A 20,210-nucleotide genomic window follows, 5' to 3' on the forward strand; every position below is an offset into this window, starting at 1 on the left:
CACTCGTATATGCTTGAACAGGTTTGAGGTTTGATGATATATTATAATTAGCAACAAGGTCAGGTTTGAGGTTTGAGCTTTTGTGTGTTTCACTTAAATGTCATCATGACATTTAAGTGAAACACACAAAATCCATACGGTGGCCTTATAATTACCATGGGAAAAGATTTTTCCACTCGTTCACGTATTTTCCTGACCTTATAGCTAATTATAATATTACTGTGCATCATCTTATGCTCTGGCAATGATGGTCTCAGGCCCATAGGAGCTGTGGTGTACATGCAATGAAATGATCTTAAGATGTGCTTAAGGAGGAGTACGGAGAGTGTTATCAAGCGACGTAGTGTGATGATAAAGAGTTTGAAATCTGTACAATAAGTCTCGAGTTTGAGTCAGAGTGTGTACCTCTTATAAGTAGGGGTGAACAAAAAAATCGAGAAAATAAAAAAAAATAACCAAAAAAACCGAACCGAACTGTAAAAAAAACCGATTAGAATTTTTAAAAAACCAACCGGTTCGGTTCGGTTTCGGTTTGATAAGCCTGAAATCGAAAAAACCGAACCAGTTTAGCAAAAAAAAAAATATTATACAAGCCATTTCTAAACTTTTAACCCTAGCATTCCCTTGCATCCACCCCCCCAACTCTCAAATCTAAACTTCTCTCACTCTCGACCTGATAAACAATTAATTTTTCATCACTTTACAAAATTTTATAGCCAGATCTAGACTTCTAGTCATCTAACAAAACTTCAACAAGGCTTCAATTTTCATCTTTAAATCTAACAACTCAGGGACTGGTTTAGTATATGCTTCAAATCTTCATCTTCATGGCTTCAATGTTTGTTTCCTTTCATCGTGGTTTTGGGTCTTTTTTTTTTTTTTTTAAGGTTGATGCAGCTCCTGATGTAATTCCTGCCAAGGCTGAGAAGAAAGATTAAAACTTCATACATCATGGGTTATTCTGCTATGTTGTTTACATAAAGCTCTTTACTTTAAAAGTTTGTTTTTTGTTTAACTTTTATATTGGTTGTTTAGTTTCTTTCATAACCATTTTACAATGCGTGGAGACGATTTTATGGTTACTGGAGATGGGTTTAGAATAATGAAATGGTTCTTTGCTGTATTTTATCTGCTTGTAGTTATTACATGTTTGAGATTTGTTGTTTGTTGAGTAATTGAACTTTTGAAATTGTGGGGTTTGTAGGGAAGAACAAGAGGGAAGCTGGAGAAGCTATAAAGAAAATTTTTTAAAAAAACCCGGTCGGTTTGAATATAACTTTTTCCGGTTTTTATGTTAAAAAATGAACTAGACCGAACCGAAACCGGTTGGTTTGAACCGATTCTGGTTCGGTTTTGGTTGAAAATTTTTAGTTTTTCAAAATTTTATTTTGGTTATTTTTTTAAATAAAAACCAAACCGAAACGAAAATGATCACCTCTACTTATAAAGAGTCTGGGATAGCTGAGGTTTTACTCGCTCACCTGTACCCATAAAATACATTTTCTTATATTTCTTCGAATAAAAAAAAAGAAAAAAGAAAAAAAAGAAGAGAGTACTGAGAGTGCTCCTGATACCTCTGAAGGTGCAGAGGTTGTGCATTTTGACCAGTGAATATCTTCTAGTTCCTGAATTGACTGTTTTGGGAGACCATTTCTGAACATTTTTTCTTTATAATAAGGATGGATGAGTATAATCAGTGGCTCTCAGTTCACGCATCATGATCACATTCAGTAAAGGTACGATTTATCATTAGTACTTTCTGATCATCATCTCAATCGACCTCTGCTAAAGAGCAAACAATATCGTGCCCACAACATGTGAAAGTATTTTTTCGCTTTCTTTTTGTCTGTCATATTTCAAAAACGATATACCATATGCATTTTGTGTGGCTGTAGATTTAGTCAAATCAAGCTAAATTGTTCTTGATTATAGGGTAGCACAATGTCGATAAAATATGAAGTGCCATATCATCATACCAGGTTCAAGGGAATGAGTATAGTATGATAACAAATGCTTGCCTGATGCATCACCCATATAACAATTATTTTGTTGCCACAACTGCAGTGTGATGCGCCACAAATGCATCGTGGACAAAATCCGAATGGCTCCTCAATGTGGAATGACACAAGTCGTTTTCCTCGGAATATATAGGATTTTATTTAAATATTTATAGACATGCATTAAAATATTTCTAGTTCACAACAATGTACACATGAAGCTGGCTTTATAGCTGAACTAACATATGAAACCTTGAGTTGCCACTATGGCTTGATGCATGTTGTTCAATACCTGCTAATTCTATCCTGTGTAACCTCTTAAATAGAAACTTGTATCAGAAGGCAACAAAGTTAGTTAACTGGACAGCCATCAACCATTATACCCTTGGCTGTTGGACAAGTTGCCAATTCACAGTGTTCACCATTTGTACCCCACCAATTCAAAGTCCTATCTTCTATTCCAACTGAGAAGTACAAAAGCACTGCCATGAAAGCCACCCCGGCATCCAATGCAGCTGAAAGAACATAATTGTACCTCTGCCACCACGTCTTTTTGTAACGGAAGATGAAGAAATTGAAAATTGTTCCAACTATGATCCAGGCGTTGTAGTTTACTGGTGTAGCTGGAGGCATCATCGCAGTTGCTCCTAGAAGGACCGGAAGATTAATTAGGGGAATCCAAGATTGCTTGGGGAATGATTTGTGTAGCAGCCAAACTATAACCGGTCCTAGTGCACCTCCAAGGAAAAACCAGTTCATGGCCTGATAGTTTCCAAGTGTTCCAAAGATCCGCTTTGGTCCCACCAAACCCCATATGACAGAAGCATCAAAGAAGACTCGGTCACCTGGGCATGTCCAAGGACTGTTAGCGGGTAGTAGATCATCCTGGCATATGTTTTCAATGGAGTTCAGCAGCCACCAGGCTACTGCAAGGTTGATGGTTCCGGCAAGAACTGTTCCTATGAACTAGACATACCCAGATGGAAATGCAAAAGCGAATAAATATATCAGTAGCTCTAAGTGGAAACAATAACAACAAATTGTTCATTATAATTGACTTTGTCAGTTTAAGGTCGCGGTCTTGAGGAAATTCTTGGATGGTGGATCCTTTTGCATACATCACATGAACAATTATAACAGTTAAACAGGATACCTGGATTTAATTCATTTATTATCTAGACAGTAGTTCTGAGAAAAATGTACCTGAACCAAGAACATCGATCTTGGAGGGATCTTCATGTAATGTCCTAGCTTGAAATCATTGAGGAAAGAAACAGCCTGAGCCATGCTCATATATCCATAGGTTTTGAAGCATACATTGGCTATTGGTCTCCCCGGTAATATGATACCCATGACATACTCCGTTATTATGTTCAGCCCTGGTGTCTGTATATGAAGTGGTAGAGCATTAATAAAGAACAGATTTAGCTGAGATGATGAAGTGAAAGGGAATGACTATCAAAGCCCGGATGGATAGAGCGGGAGGTTTCGAATTTTTATTTTTCCGGTTGATGCTGAATTTCACTACATATTCATCTCTTGCTCGGAATAAGATTTAAAAGAGAGCCAAGTTACCTGGTTTGTTGTGGCAGTTATGATGCTGATGGGAAGGGTGAAGACAAAGGCCATGGCACTCGCGAAGATGAGTCCCCACCATGGCATCTGAACTTGATCATTCAAGAAGATGCACAGTGCAAGAGCAACAATTAATGTCACACCAAGCAACAGGTAAAACCACCAGGAAGGTATGTCCTTGTATCTTTTCATCAATTTTGTATGGATATCCTCCTTGCCCTTGTAAGAAGCACGATATTTCTGGAGAATCTCCCTGTAGATCATGTTTCATATGTCAGAACATGCGTCTGTTAAAAATCTGATTACAACAACATGAATGGGAAATTAAGGCGATTCTGATTCTCAGTTCTGTTTGTTGAAAGATTTACCTTCCATAGAAGAAAGCCACATGAGTAAGGGTGGCAGCAATAGTTGCAAAACCGAAGCCATAAGTGAGAGCAAAAAACATGCTTAAATGAATTCGTCCTTGCTGTTCATAGTTTGGTATATCCAGCTGAAACTTGTTATTAACAATAGCTGTTATATTGTACTTGTGACCCTCTGCTGTAAACAGGTGTGAGGAGAAAATGGGAAATTTTCGTGCACTGTACAAGTCGAGGCCCCAGTATGCTAAGGGCATTGCAACGTAAATTATGAATACATATCCCACAAGGACATTGGCAATGGCAAAGAATGGACTAATGAGAGGGCTGAACAAGAAGGATGCCACAACAGACCAGTCAAGTGTAACGGCTCCAAGTCCAAGGCCCCTCATGCCTGAACCAAGTTGCTGTGCGGTTACTGACTTCGGAAATACCCAGCAGACCCATGAAATGCTTGAGAGTGTTGTAAATAGGTATCCTGGGAATAGATACCAGACAAAACTGCAAGCCAGTGCAATTACGAAGAACTTTGCCCGTGTCATGCGGGGACCGTCATCTTTCTCGTGCAAAGCCCTGCAAGATTTTTCCCAGGTAGTTTACATGGGCATTTAGTCACGTGAGTTATCTGAAGATATTAAATGTTTATGGGTGCATGCCGGATCAAGTGCTGGAGAATTTAGCTGCGATGACTGGCCAGATTAAACACCTCTATAATTAAGGCATATCCACAAAGTTGAAGAGCAAACCCATTTATGTAATGCTTGCTTTAAGAGTTTTTTCTCAAAGTAGCACAATAAAATATTTGCGAATTTTTAATTTATGTTATTTTTTAAAATACATTTTAACTGCATTTTTTTCTTTTAAAGAAAATCTACTGTTCTTAAAAAAAAAAAAAAAAAAACTCATAGGATGCGCAACAAGAAGACAAGCGGTTTAGCCCTGTATTTCAGACCAACCTTTTAGCACTTAGGTAATGGTTGTTTTTCGGCTGGATATTTTTGAAAATTTTTATTTTTATTTTTTAAATTAATATTTTTTTATATTTTTAAATTCACTTAAAAAAATTCTACTGTGCTTCAAAAAAAAAAAATTAAGGAGGTCGCGGGACATCAAGACAAACGGTTTAACCTCTTAGGTATGGTAGGTATCACAGTGGTGGTGAAAAAAAAAAAAGAACCGTAAGTCAAGGACTTGTAAATTTCAAATCAATCTTGTGGTTGTTTTTTTGCAATCCAAATATATTTTTTAAAAAAATTATTTTAAATTATAGTTTTCTTATTATTTTAAAATTATTTTAATATACTATATTAAAAATAATTTTTTTAAAAAAAAATATATATATTTTCAATATATATAAATAATAACTACACCAGCTCTCACTTCTATTATTCGTGGACGTGTAATGACGATGACAAATATAGGTTGGTTGGATGATGCCATTTCCAAAACAGACAAATAAATGATCATTATCGTTATCATTAGACTGAATACCTATCTTAAAACCTTTCCAACCACGCTTTGTGCGTTTCTTGTTCATGATTTATTTAATTGAGAAATTCCACTCTCATCCATTGCCACTGTACACCATTCACCAACCAGTCATCTGCGTTCCGCCACCACCTCACTTATTATATCCTTGACGTACAATGTTCTTTTACATTTTGATTTTGTGTTTTTCAGTGTAATAATAATTGTTTTTTCACAGTGTTTTTTTTTTATAAATATATTAAAATTATATTTTTATCTTTAAAAAATTATTTTTAATATTATCACATTAAAACAATTCAAAAATATATAAAAAAATTCAAATTTTAGCTTACCCTGTTTCAAACGCAATGCAAAACAGGGTATATCCAACCAATTGAGATTTGATGTCACTTTTAGGGTGTTTGTGTTAGAGGTGGAGGTTAAAATTTGGATAGAGACCCATTAAAAAGCTAAAAAAAACAAGAAATATTAACTTTTATGATTGAATTTTATATATAATTAGATTATACCCCACCACAACCTCAACCACAAAAACTAAACTAAACATACCGAAAACTTTTAGGAACACTGAAAAAAACACCTGAACCCTCTGTGCTATCACGTCCAGTTAAAGTGAGAATTAATTGTGCCTTCGTGTTTTTTTTATTCATGAGCTGTCAAGTAGCAAACACTTAAAAACTTCCACCAGTCCACCATCCATTTCTTCACACGAAGTTAGCTTGATTCCGTGGAAAGTCAACAGTTCCTTTTCCTAATTATTAAGTTAAAAGCACGCTCACAATTTAAATATTCCTTGATATTATAATTGGAGTTATTTTTAAAGGTAATATTTTTAAAAAATAATTTTTTTATTTGTTAAAATTTATTTTTGAAATTAAAACATTAAATTTATCTAAAAACATTAAAAATAAATTAATTTTAAATAAAAAATACAAATTTTTTAAAAAAACCGCCCGACAGCAGCGTGGCTAGACAGATTCTAAAGCCGTGAACAAATTACTAATTAATCACACCGAATCAGCTAAGCCAACTTAAGATTCTAGTTGACTCGATGGAAGGAAAAGGGGGGAAGAGCACAATAATAAAAGAAATCGAATCCTGGGAAAAGGGACATGTCACGCGCTATCCAGTGTAAGAAATTATTTATATTTGCTTTAGCTATCAACAAAGAAATTAATTATTGCAACTATTATGATTGAAATAATAATCAATCTCAGGAAAGTCTAGATAAATAAAAACAACTCTTTTTACACAAGATGTGTGGACGGAAAAGTGGTGATGTGGAAGAAGAAATTGTTTAGTATTTTTCTTTTTAGCTTTGATACATGTCAGGGCGGGGGCTGTGCATCAAATTGCTCAATAACTTTTCCTACTGCGAAAGACAAAAAAAGCGAGGGGTCTGTAATGCGAGGGAGTGAGAGATACCTGAAAAGAGAGACCTGAACGAGAGTGCCAGGCCACCACATATGGGCTGGCTCCACCACATACTTCCTCAGTAGCCCTGCCCAGCCATATCCTAACACCTACCATTGCCAATCATGCACCCAAATCACTCAAATTATCACCACAGCGATGCTTAATTAGCAGATTTTTCACATCCAAATCGTGACACAGTTTTTTTTCTTGAAAATAAATGCAAGATTTTCTTAGAAGTTTTATGAAAATATAGCCATTGAAAAAAAAAACAGCTAGATGTACGGTAACGACAAACTCCAACAACCAAGCCAAAAGGGCCCAAATGCCTGGGGGGGGGGGGGGAAGAAAAAAAAAGAAAAGGAGACAAGGATCCACCCAATATTGCCAAAAGAACTTCATCGCTTACCCAACTTGAAACCAGAACTAAGATCACATTTTGCTTTCAAAAATATTACAAAAAGAATACCTTTTTTTATTTTTTTGATAAAGGAATACCAAGATTTACCTGAGTAGTGGTAATGAGAAGCCAACCAGCCAAGAAAGAAATACTCCTTCCGTAAAATGCTTTGATGATAGTGACAATACCAACAGCATAAGCAGATCCACTACCAAATGCACTTCCGGCGTTAGCAAATATAGAAATGAGTACGTGTTCTTTGATGTTAAACGGACCTGGGTTGAGAGAGAAAGTTCTGGACCCAAAACCAGGAATCTTGAACTTGGTTTTTGGTAGCACAGCAGCCATGGAGCGGCCTATAGGGAGTGAAGCTACTTGGACGGTTATCTGGCTTATAAGAAGCGGCTCGGTTCTGTAAGCAAAGAATTGGTTGAGGAAAGCTAAAAGGCTGCATGAAATCAGGCCTAAGAACCACATCCGGAAGGTCCATACAGGTAGGGTTGGGTCGTCCGTGTTGGCCACGGTCAGTTGGACCTCCTCGATAGGGGATACGTCGTCGTCTTCGACAGCATCGGTGATGGGTTTTTCAGGGTCAGCGAGTCTAGAGGAGGTATATGGTGTTTGGATCTCCAGGCTGCCCATGGTGAGTGGGGTGGTGGAAGGGAAGGGGTGATAGTTTTTTAGTAGGAGGTACTAGGGAGGGGCTTGGCCCTTTTAAGACATGGTTTGTGCTTTGTAGGATTGGACGGTTTAATATTATGGGGTAGGGCCCGAGCAAGTGTGAATGGAAGGAGTCTAGTGGATGAATGTGGAGATTTTTCCTTGTTTACAAATTTCTAGTATGGATGGGTTATCTTGTCTGTTTAAAAACAAAAAAGGCTACTCGTATTCGTGGACCATGTGGCTAGATATGGGTGTGGAAACGTTTGCAAATTGATCATGAACTGGAGTTGGGTCACAAACTGCGCCTGCGTACCACTGACCAGTGAGTGAATGTTGAAGAATTGTGCTTAATATGGGGCTGAGGGCTGGCAACTTGTGCTAGTTGGGAAGAAAACGCGTTGCCTTATTTGAATTTACTGGCATAAACTTTGGTTTATCTCTGCCAGAATCCTTATTTTGGTTCCATGTTCTTGCTATATAACAAATTAATCCATCCATCCTCCATGAAAGGTGCCTAAAGACCAGCGAGTAAAAGATTGAGAATAATTCTGAATCTTACTCCTTAAAATACAGGGTCTGCTTTGTGTTATACTATTCAATGAATATTGTAATTGTGACTCGTAAACACAGAGCTAAAAGAGTGGGAACTAATTAGGGACACCAACGCTCTCTCGCTCTTCAATAATACAATAGTGGCATCTTTATTTATTTTATAGTTCTTTAACTGATTAAAGTGTGCGGCTAAAATAATGTTCGTTTAAAATTTAATTTTTTTTGTTTAAAAATAATTTTTTAGTGTTTTTTTATTATTTTGATATACTAATATAAACATACATTTTAAAAAATAAAAAATATATTTCTAAATAAAAATATTTTAACACACTGGAATATCTTTGAACGGAATAATCCACCAAGGGAATGGAAGGGACAAGTGGACAAAATATACGGGGGCCGGAAAAATTAACAGCCATATGGGACCGATAACCTCTTCGTTGACTGGAGTGCGAAGTCAACAAAGAGAACATCTTGGAATGTGCAATTAACTTGATCTGTAAAGTTATCTGGAATAATTCTAATTTTAATTAAAAAAAATCAAGTGTCCTCGGTCTTTATTTGTTTATTTATTTAAAAATGTTTTAAAATGAGTGCTAGCCTTTTTATTTGATCAGCCACTAACAAAAAAGGAATAATCACCGTCATCATTTCTCTATTGATTCTCTAATACAGCCAGCCACCGATAGTTGGAGCCATAGGCGGAGGTTTGGCAAAGGCTGGGGTGGGCTTTAGCCCGGGTTAAGATTTTATCAATATTTTTTTACTAGTTTTATATAAAATAAATTTGTAATTTTCAATTAAATTATCAAAAAATTCTGAAAATTTGCGTGGAGCCTTCTAATATGATGCTTTAGCTTGTGTTAAAATTTCAGAATTTTTGGAGAAATTTAGAAATATGATGAAAAATCACAATTTGACCAGTTTAACGCTATTGAACGTAATTTTCAATCCAACCATCAAATCGATCTGAAATTTTTCAAGGGATCTTAAAATATGTTGAATAAAATCTGGTTAAAATTTTAGAATGAACGAAGCTTGGTAGTGCTAACAAAAAAAAACCGTCAAATAAAAGCAAAATGACTCATTAAGAGTAAAATAGTTATTTGTCATTAAAAAATAAAACAAATAAGCTCCTCCTTTCTTTTACATGTTGCCGACTGGGCAGAAGCATAATAGAAAAATAAAAAAAAGAAAAGGCGAGAGAGAAATAGAAAAAAGTAAGAGAAAAACATAAAAAAAAATCTAAGGAAAAAAATAAAAAAAAGTGAAAGAATAACCTCGTAAACTTACAAAGTTCAACCTATAAAACACTAATCTAGGAAAGAAACAAGTGAAGGAAGGAGGAAATGAAAGAGATAAAAAATTTAATTACTTTGTTTTTCAGTTGACATAAGATTGTTATTTTATCCCGGTTGAGGGGTTGTTACAATATCGATTCAGATTCGATTATAGATGAATTATATTCCACAAAACATCAAAAGATGTAACTTTAATAGTGAGTTTATTTTTACTTTCGTTTTAATTTTATGTATTTTTAAATTTATTTTTTAATATTTTGGGTAGTGTATTTGAATTAAAACTTTACTATTAACTTTAAAAATTCATGTACATAAGTTAATAATCCATCTTTAAAAATATTTATATATTTATTTAATAGCCCAGGATAAAAAAAATTCTTGGCTCCACCTTGGTTGGAGCCAAAGGCCGGCTCCCCTCCCTGTTGTGAAGAGGAATCCATCATGAATCAAATCTTCAGAGCGAGTCCCTTCTGTGCGAGAGGTCTAGGATTCTTTGGAAGGGGACCGGAAGGAGATAATGCATGAGGATGTCATTATTATCCTGTGAGGCAGATCATATTTAGATATCCTGGAATCTTTTTAACAATGTATTTGCAGTTTTGCACTCGAGCATGGCAAAATGTGCATGTGAACCCTTGAGAAGCCGGTTCATGTCTACATGTGACGGTAACAATGACAGTGCGTAAAGGTGAGGGAAAAGTTGGCAATGCCAGATATTGTGGTTTCAGACTCGGTGTGGACTGTGATGGGAAAATTATGTTTTTGTTCCTTGTGACCAGAAAACATGCGGCTTAGCTTCCGAGGGTGGTACGGTTTTTTTTTTAAAAAAAGCAAATATATAAAATTACCCTTGGCAACTGGGACGTTTTTGCTATTTCCATTTTGAATGCACAATAAAATTACTGGATTGCCCTTGAAGCAGAAAAAAAAACTTTTTAACTTCGGTGAAGGGTTTTTGGTGTCACTTTACAGCTTTTATATTTATTATAGTTTGGTGAGGGCAGGTTGGTCATTTACTTGGTAATAAATATTATAAAAAAATAGTTCACGTGACTGTGGCGTATGCAGGTTGTTGTTGCGCTCTTCTAGTGATGTATATAGCGTCGTTCAATGGCCAGACGACAACTTCTAAAATTGTGTTTGAATCGTCCTAGCAGCTCCTTTATCATTGGTCAATACGTGTTCTAAATGTACTGACGGTTTAGCGTTGATAGTAGTTTTTTTTTCCTCTCATCCTCGATTTCCTTACCTAGCACTCAAAATTCTCAAAAGTTGACCCTCAAATTGTTTTGTCTTCACATGCAGTCCTGTTCTTTTTATTTCTAATTTTTATCCTTAACTCTTTTGTAAAATTTTAATTTTCATCAATTAATTTCAATTTCTCATGTGCTGTATTTTTTCATTTTGATCCATAAAAAAATGTTGTCCTCTTATTGTTTTTATATTTTGATCCTTTTTTTAATTTTTAATTTTTTTCTTCTGATTATCTTGTATAATTGTTTATATATATATATATATTAATATTTAATCAATTAAGAATTGAACTTTGTAATTTTTTTATATGGGGTGCTTTTAGTCTAATAACCGGGTCACGTAACCGGGTCACGAGTTTAAGAAGCTACCACTAACTGACATCTTTTTTTTATTTTATTATTTGACATTGTTTTTTTTTAATGTTTGGTGTCTCGTGACCTGAGCTGCGAGTTTAATGGGTTAGCCTAAGTTACTCGACCTTTATTACTCGAAGTAGGTTTTTTTTATTGTTTTTTACTCTATTTCATCGTTTCATATTTAATTGCTAAGATTCGAATTGCATTATTTTTTTCCTTTTAAAAAAGGTTTTTTTTCCTATATTATTATGATCAATTTTTCAATTGACCTATTTATTATCGTTGCCTCTTCTTTACTTATTATCTAATAAAAATAAAAATAACTTATTTAATTCAATCAATTATATATCTTACTTGTATTTTTTTTAATAAAAAAAGACATGCATTAAAATACTAAAACATATTACCACATGCTGAAGAGCGGTCTCCCTTGTTGATTGTGTTTTTATACACACACACACACACACACTCACACAAGAGTCAAAAGGATGTACATGAATCCGTTGATATTTGAAGATGCGAATCTTAGCGACATCATCATCATCATCATCCAGCTGTTATTCGAAGCGACCATCAATTTTCAGTCAGAATCAGCTCATCCGCAGCGGTCTATGCTTTCACATGGTCATTGATTGCGCTCCAGAAGGCCACGTGACGTGGTACGACGCGCGTGCTGAGATTTTCAAAGGTGTCGCGTGATGTTTCTGAACATTGAACATCTTTACTTCTAATATTGGAAAATGCGAGGGAGTCTTTGAATACGAGAACAAGTATGCAATGCATGCGAGATACCCAGTTGTCTAAAATAAATAAATAATTTATTTATCTCATCATAATATTAAAATAGTTATTTTAAAAAATATATCTTCACTTGAAATATATTAAAATAATATATTTTTTATTTTTAAAAATTTAATATCAAAATTATTTACAAATAATACAAAATTAATTTAAAGAAAAAACTCTAGAAATCTTTTAAATTATTTTTTAACTACAAAAACAAACATGCTCCTACACTGAATTGTATCGAAACCAAATGCATGGCTGTTAAAATGTTGTAGTAATCCACCCGTGAGAGGCAAAGGGCTGAATTAACAATTCAGAACTCGTGGTTGATTGATTGCTCATGAGTTTTTTTTTTTGTTTATTATTAATAATTTTACCACTTTATTAAACGTCTTTATATTCCCATGCAACGGAAAATTTGGTGCAGGTTCATTAATTTCGGCCACATTTTTCCACCTCGGCAACCCCTAGTTAACTCCACAGTCACCGGTGCTGAAACGGGTCCACACGGCAAATTCTTGTGGACATTAAGGAACAAGGACGCATATTGATGGAGGCATTTCTTGGGGTGGTAACTCAAACAATTTAATCTGTCCATATCATCTGCTTTCTATTTTGGAAGAAATCAGAAAAAAATAAAAACACATTGTCATGGTCGTCCTTATTGTTCTTGTCAGCATCGTTTCATTGATGAGAGAAGAAGTGATATACCAATACTTGTAAGGTTACAATACGACGTTGGGATTTGAAAGCATGATCGAGATTATAATTGCCATCCCCCGACTCTATCAAGTATCAACCCACTGCTTCAAATCACAGCGAGACAGACTCAAGCTCTTTGTCGCAGCATGGAAAAAAGTCAACGGCCCTTATCGTTGAAAGTGATGCCATTCTCACACCAGAAGTCAGAAATTCGTCTTGCATCTCGAGAAAAAAAAGCTCTTTAGAAGAATTAATAAGTCAGTAATTTAGCTTTTTTAATAGTCTAACTATGTTATTTTCTACATGTGCATTCCAATAGAAAAAAAATCATTTAGAAAAACTAATTATATTTTAATATATTTGATATTGACAAATTAAACCATCTATTAATTGTAATTAACTAATGAAATTACGATCAAAACTCCTTTTCTGCATAAGAATATACTAAATAAATCTTCAGTACTTTTGACAAATATATAAGAATGACTCTCAGGTATAAAAATGCTTATTTTAGCTCAACAGCATAGCTTTTTTCCTTGAAGTTCTAAAAATGTCAAATGTATATATTAATTCGTTTATACATCTCCCTTTCACTTCCACTAACTAATCGTGTAGAACATGGATAAGTGATTTGTATCTTTTTCACTCCAATTAATTGCTTGTATGATCTTCAAAAAAGCCATATTCACAATAAGTTTTTTTTTTGTTTTTTTACGATAAGTGCAATGTATATTCATTCATCTTTTTTCCCCGCAAAAAGATAATTTGTGGCACCATTCATATGATTTTTAAATGAATAATTTGTTTCAGAGCCGATTTAGTGTAGCCTAGGGGATGCTAATCGTGGTATACATGCATCAAGATTACGAGTCAGGGAGAGTGGTGATTGATCGAAAGGCATCCCTTTTACGAACAAAGTAAAGGCATGGAAATTTTATAAAACACTGAGCCCACTAAGCTTCGCGAGTAAGAATCCAGGCGCATTCAGACTCCATGACAAAGCTAACACTGTAATGGCACCCAACTCTGATGAAAGGCAGAAGAAAAAAAACCAACTTCAGCCCCATTCAACGACTCATGTATCCGAGCCGGCCCATATAAAACTACAGCATAATCAACTAACTGGGGATTTCTTAAGGCCATAATCCAGCAATTTGCTTACAAGCTGCGGATCACATGGGCCTAGCATAACAAAAAGAAAAAAAAATCTAAAAATTGTAATCGAGCTAAACTAACCTTTACCAGTGTAGATTTGAAACCTCCTTTTTATTTGAGATTTTCCATGTATCTAATAAGAAAAGGCAACGGGATAGGTCTGAGCCACAGCAACCTGGAAGAAAATCATGCATGAAATGCCGAGACTACGAGCAAGTTGCAGAGGCTAAAGGAAGCTCGATCGGACTTCAGAGCAGCTTTATTTCACATATTTGCCGCAACCATCGTTGGTAGTCGCCACTGGTATTTTGAAAGAGATGGCTCGCCTACTTACTTACTCCATCTAGAAGATGTATGCCCAATATCTCAACTCTCTTGGTCATCCTTTGATCCGGCGATCATCTATCTATTTCAGCGAAGGAAAGGGAAGTCGAAATGCTAATGGACACGTAGACAAATATGTTGATGAGCTCGTCAACAAGTGACCATGGCATTACTATATATATATACTTACCAGGGCCTAAATAAAAGGCCCAACTCAGCTCAAGAAGAAAGGAGGAGAGGAGAGAGGAGGGGGAGCCCAAAGAGAGAGGAAGAGGAGAAAAGAAAGAGGAGAGAGGGCCCAAATAAGCCCAAAGAAGAGAAAGAGGAGGATAGAGTGAGCTAATCTTGAAAACGTTGGATTGTTTTTTTTTTTTTTTTACAATTAAAAGTATATTTGGCAGTGTATCTGTGCATGATCGTTTTTAAAAAAGCTTTTTATTTAAAAATATATAAAAATAATATTTTTTTAATTTTTTAAAAATTATTTTTAATATCAATATATTAAATTATTTAAAAATATATAAAAATTAATTTAAAATAAAAAAATTCAATTTTTTTTAATTCAAAATTACTTTCCAACCAGGAAAACGTAGCCGCCCATGAGATGAATTTGTAAAACCTCAACCTTGCCTTTTTATAGTTCATCCACAGACTCAGATTTACGGCTTCTACTCTTTCACCTCACACATTATCCTATTCATTTATTGTACGAAAAACGAACCAGCCAATTCTGGTCACTATTGCCCTTTTTAGTGAGCGGTCAATGTCAACAGCAAATTCCTACAATTTATTCAAAGATAAAAACCTAGAAAGTGGATAAAACTGATTTGTTTTCCCCATCAACGTGAAAATATTCTATGTCGTTGTATTTTTAGGCAGTAACATAAATTATTACTCAAAATATCCCGATATTTTTTATTTTCTTTGAACAATTCAATACCAACTGCTTGGTTGTTTATTGTTGAACCATAAATCAAAAGAGGATTACTGGGTTTTCATTTTCATTATCTTCTCTCCTTTTGCTGATCTTTGGTGGTTTTTAAGGATTCTTGATCTGGGTTTTTCTTATTGAGGCCTGCAAAGTTTCTTTATTATCAATGAGGTAAAGGATTCCTTTTCTGTTTTATTGAGGGTTATATGCTGGAATTTTGATATTTTGGGATTGAGTATAAGCTGAAAGATGGGAAATTTCTATTTGTTATTTCAAGGATTGATGAGCGAACAATCTGCAAAGTTGGAGACATGTAGATGTGAATTATTGGGTTTGTTTCATATTCTGTGAAGATTTCTGTTGGGTTCTTTTCTTGTATGTCTATTGTTTAGTGCTGGTTTTGGTTTGTAATGAGGCAGTTTTAAGGGATTTTGATTTGATTCAGCATCACCTTCTTCAGCTCTGATATTGGAGCAAATGAGGAGTTCTTATGTCTACTCTTGTGATTTGACCATCAAAGAAGGGTTTTGTTGTTGACCTCAAATTGATTTGTTAGCGAGTTTGACTTAGCAAGTTTTTGGATTAGATTGACTTGATTTATATGCTTACTGCATTTTGGATTTGATATTCATAGATATCTGAAAACATTATGCACATAGACAGGGAAGAGCCTGTCGGGAACGTGGAGGCAGAGGAGATGGACGGAGACCTCAAGGAGGATACTCCTCTCGGGGACATCCCTCTCTACCGCCACCGTTTTTTGGGTATGGTGAGACAGAAAGCCTATATATTTGACGGTGATGGAAATTATTACAATAAAGATTGGGATTTTGCTGAACCTAAGGAAAACGAGTTTTGTTGGTACCATGTAGAACTTCCAAAAATTAACCAGAAGCTTCCGCTTTTCGCACAAAGCCTCATTGACATTCTTTGCCCTCCTTTGAAACTCCAAGATATTCTGTCACTAGTTAGCAACGGGCCCCTTTGTAGTCATGTTAATGGAGCACTTGTGTTCAGAGTTAATTCTCCTGGTCCTCCAACTAGCAATTATACATTTAGATTAGCTGCTAGAGTTACTGAGAATTCGGTGATTACCGTGTCACTAGGACGGGTTCCAAGATTGGGTTTCTCACCAACGAGTAAATCCCTTCTCTCTGAGATTCCTAGTGTGGAGACTTATTCAAGTGGTGGGCCGCCCTCACATAATGGAGGGGATCAAAAGGAAGGAAGTGGGTTTGTGATTAGAGAGCATGTTCTTGAGTTCTTATTGACAATGAACCACTCAGAGGAGGCTGATAATCCCGTGCCGGAATCTGTCTCAAATCTTGTTGTTCACATCATTGACACGCATGTCGATCACCTTCAAGATGTTACCACCAAACTCGAGATGGAGCTTGACTCTGTGGAGCTTGAATTAGACAAAGGTAAAATTCCTATGTAATGACAACTTATGGTCCCTGTTACAAAATCAAGGTTGCCTTAAGTGTTCGCATTGTTGTACACTTACTATTTAGATTTCTTTTGGGTGAAACACTGTTAGTTTTGTTGCCTTTTTTCTGGTCATGGAGATAATTACAAGTTTTGAGTTCATTCTTCTTTAATGCTAATATATTTGCTCCACATTTCTAGCAACCCTACAATGGTAACTTTTTTAATTGATCTGGAAGGATTATTGGTATATGCACTCTATGCCATATGCTTATTTAGTAATTTCTCATCCTATTTTGGGCATGTTAGTTCTGTTATAGTTTTGGAAAATGGCAACCTCTTATATACTCGGTCCTCCTCGTTTGTCAACAAGCAGCAAAACAAATGACAATTGGAGATGTCAAAACTTGTTGAAAAAACAAATGTTGAAATGAAATTTGATAGGATTAATCTTGTCTTTGCAACCTTGATGGCTTTTCACTCTCAGTATTGAAATTTATTTAATTTGATAGGATATATCATGGATCAAACAGTGAATCCTGGTAACTGCAGCTTACAACTTGGAATGCATGTTGTGATGTTTTTCCAGTGTCATGCGGAACTGATATTTTATATGATTGGCTAATAAGAACATTTTTGGGAAGAGTTAAGAGGTCATCAAAGCATTGCCAAAGTTCACTTGTGAATGGGGCGGGGAAGCTTGTTGCTAAATGTGCTAAATATTGTGTCAAAATAAGAAACGGTTTGCGGTTTGAAGAAAAAATATGATTGTTTTCCACACTGATGGGTCTGAATAAGAAGCTAACTCCAGTAAAGTTGGTTATAATGTCCCAAATGATCATTCCAGGACAGTTATCCTTCTTCATGTGGCATGTTTGTGCCATTCCACATGCCTGGTATTTATGTACCTTGAAGTCCTTGCAATTACATGATGGAATCTCATTGTTACCTTAAAATCTATTTTCACTCGCAATAGATTTAATTTTCAGAATTTCTGCTTGATACCTCAGATATTATTCTTGTTAAACTAAAGTCTATATGAACTCCCTGGGAAAGAAAATAGGTCTACACAAAAGTCTGGATGGCGAGAAAAATTATGAGAAATCAGCATATCTATGGACCATCAAGGTACTAGAAAACATGGTCAGGAACAGTTACAAGCCTCTATCTTTATCAAAGAAAGTATTCCCTTTTCTGTTTGTCCTGAAACTCAAATTTGAGGTGCTTTCTGTTTGGTACATGATTTCTTTCAACTTTTGAGTGGAAACTGAGTGTTGTTTTTATGGTATACTGCAGGAGGTTTTGCATTAAAGAAACAGATGCTTGATGATAGAAGATTTCCTAATATGCATCTTAATCTTCAGCGTATATTGCAGGTAGTTTGTCCACCCTGTTTGATTTCTTGTAAACATAAGAACAATTTTAAGTTGATTGGTACAGAGCCAGACAAGTAGGTATTTAAGTATCGCTCGTACAAAATCAGTCTGGATAAGCTGTAAAGACCACTCTACTAGAACAGCAGAAGGTGTGAAGATTGAAGTCCTTGATTGCTATGGTTGAATACTTTCAGGGTTTCCTATTATGGAGTTTAAAGCACTTTATTTTGGACATTGACCATAAAGGTTTTTAAGTGCTTTAGTTTTTCACCAATAACATCATCTCTGCATTTTGTACAGCAATGCATCCTAGACATTGATGTTTTTGGATCATTTCTAGGAAGATTGCAGCTTGTTAAATGTGTGTTTTTCTCTAACAAATATAAAATTGAAACGCATGTATTAAACTTGTATTTTAACTGAACTCAGGTGATTGCACATGGGGAGCAAGTATTTCCGCGAGTAAAAGAAAAATGTTCTTCAAAAAAATGGTTTTGCAGTGAAGATATTAACTCCCTAGAAGAGTTAATTGGAAGGCTAAGGAGGCTAAAAGAGAGTGTGGGGTTTATAGCAAATCGTGTCACGGCAATTCAGGCAGGTTTGGATAGCTGGCAGGCTGAGCAAATAAACAAGAAACTATACTATCTCTCGTTCCTTTCAATTATATTCCTCCCATTGTCAATCATTACTGGAGGTAAATGTTTCTCTCATTTTTTTTTTCCAATCATAGTTAAACCTTCTTGAATAACTGTTGAGAATCAAAATTTAATAATGCTGATATTTTTGGAAGCTCGTAACAGTCTTTGGCATGAATGTGGGAGGAGTTCCATGGACAGAGCAAAAGAACCCAAAGGAGAAAGATGGTTTCCGCAATGTGATGTTTCTCTGCGTGGGAATGCTAGTTCTCGTTCTTCTATGCTTCCTTTTCCCAGCTCTTTACACCCATATAGCTGCCTGGCGACGAAGGATGGCTTTGAAAAGAAGCTGGTCTCTCAATAGGAAATCTTTTCTCAAGAGAACTGTTCCAGTTAAAGAAAGAGGTGGTTATATTCGCCTTTGAGAGTGCAAGCCTAAGGAAGAGAGTGATGATGCAATTGTGGTACATGTGCTTTTCAGTCTTGATGTGATTCCAGTTGCGGAATTTATCTTCACTCCTGAAGATACATGTCCTAGAGGAGACTTCTCTCAACAAGCCTTGATTCTGTTTCTTTTTCTTGATTCTTGAACGACATGCACTCTGCAGATAAACAATTGTCAATGTTACCACAGATCCTGTCTCAGAAATGGGAATTCTGGTAGAAAATACCTTCTTCCTTTTCAATCTAGATAAGAGGTAAGAGTTTTTTCAAAGAGCGGATTCTGTTTTTTTTGCAATAACGTTGTTAATGACTGCATTCTTTTGCAATCTTTGTAACAAACTGTACAGATTATAACATTCATCGCACTGAATATGCATATAAATATTCAGAGCTTGTATCATTATGATTCCACTCAAACAATAATTGTGAATGCTGCTTGACATCTTTCATTCTCTTGCCAATTTCTTTTTTATCAATGGCTATCCTTTGTCTTTTCTGCACTGCCTTTCAGATTGTAGAAACTACAGTGAGTAATATATTTGATTCAATCCCTATTGATATATCCGGGAATCAAATTCAAATATGGGATATTGTTAGAGATTGAAATTTATGTGGTTTAATAAATGAATGACGCATCAATCTTATTTTAATATCATTTCCAGAAAAAAAACAAAGAACCAATCTTCAGTAATTCCATGAATAACCACTTCGTTCTAGGGATCATGTGACAATTGACATCACTCTGTCTACTTTTTTTTTTCTCTATTTTCGACTCTATATTTATATAATTATTTTTTTTTCCATGAAACGATTCCTTTTATTTATTTTATTTTTATAGTTGAAACAGTTAATGTCGTGGGAGAAAGGAGAGTCAAAAGAAAGCACCCATTCAAGTTTCAAACATGGTATGGCCACACAAATGCTTGGTACAAGAAATGCCACTTTCGCACTGCTATGAGCCGCTCAAAAAATGGAAAAACTCCTAAATTATGTAGTAGCCATGGTCAAAGATGGACTCTTTATTCTAAATTAAAAAAGGATTGTACTGAAATTTGCCACGTATTTTTT

At 35.3% G+C, this 20,210-nt stretch overlaps 2 protein-coding genes across 3 annotated transcripts; one reads left to right on the forward strand and one right to left on the reverse strand.

Moving 5' to 3' along the window:
- Nucleotides 1-2,132: 2,132 nt before the first annotated feature.
- On the reverse strand, nt 2,133-8,057 carry LOC133679753 (oligopeptide transporter 4). Its single transcript, XM_062102438.1, has 6 exons — nt 7,344-8,057; nt 6,848-6,945; nt 3,941-4,507; nt 3,573-3,825; nt 3,201-3,383; nt 2,133-2,963 (listed from the first exon to the last, which is right to left on the reverse strand). Exons 1-6 carry the CDS (start codon nt 7,875-7,877, stop codon nt 2,349-2,351), a joined length of 2,250 nt encoding a protein of 749 aa, XP_061958422.1. The 5' UTR covers nt 7,878-8,057; the 3' UTR covers nt 2,133-2,348.
- A 6,945-nt stretch (nt 8,058-15,002) lies between these two features.
- On the forward strand, nt 15,003-19,603 carry LOC133680315 (uncharacterized). 2 transcript variants are annotated; one of them, XM_062103178.1, is made up of 5 exons: nt 15,006-15,430; nt 15,537-16,683; nt 17,984-18,063; nt 18,493-18,757; nt 18,864-19,603. In XM_062103178.1, the coding sequence occupies exons 2-5, from the start codon at nt 15,909-15,911 to the stop codon at nt 19,121-19,123; spliced, it is 1,380 nt and encodes a 459-aa protein (XP_061959162.1). In that variant the 5' UTR covers nt 15,006-15,430; nt 15,537-15,908; the 3' UTR covers nt 19,124-19,603. The 2 variants fall into 2 exon arrangements, with proteins under 2 accessions (XP_061959163.1, XP_061959162.1); XM_062103179.1 differs by having other exon boundaries at nt 15,003-16,683; nt 18,854-19,204.
- Nucleotides 19,604-20,210: the final 607 nt, after the last annotated feature.

The sequence above is a fragment of the Populus nigra genome, chromosome 19, assembly GCF_951802175.1.
Source record: "Populus nigra chromosome 19, ddPopNigr1.1, whole genome shotgun sequence".
Taxonomy (NCBI): Eukaryota; Viridiplantae; Streptophyta; class Magnoliopsida; order Malpighiales; family Salicaceae; genus Populus; species Populus nigra.

What these genes read in the sequence shown, in the direction of transcription:
- LOC133679753 (XM_062102438.1), bottom strand. Translation starts at nt 7,877, where the DNA reads ATGGGCAGCCTGGAGATCCAAACACCATATACCTCCTCTAGACTCGCT. An exon ending in TTCTCATTACCACTACTCAG is followed by an intron (nt 6,946 to 7,343) that starts GTAAATCTTGGT and finishes TGGCAATGGTAG; the next exon opens with GTGTTAGGATATGGCTGGGC. An exon ending in TAACTGCCACAACAAACCAG is followed by an intron (nt 3,384 to 3,572) that starts GTAACTTGGCTC and finishes CTTCATATACAG; the next exon opens with ACACCAGGGCTGAACATAAT.
- LOC133680315 (XM_062103178.1), top strand. Translation starts at nt 15,909, where the DNA reads ATGCACATAGACAGGGAAGAGCCTGTCGGGAACGTGGAGGCAGAGGAG. An exon ending in ATCTTCAGCGTATATTGCAG is followed by an intron (nt 18,064 to 18,492) that starts GTAGTTTGTCCA and finishes AACTGAACTCAG; the next exon opens with GTGATTGCACATGGGGAGCA. An exon ending in ATTGTCAATCATTACTGGAG is followed by an intron (nt 18,758 to 18,863) that starts GTAAATGTTTCT and finishes AGCTCGTAACAG; the next exon opens with TCTTTGGCATGAATGTGGGA.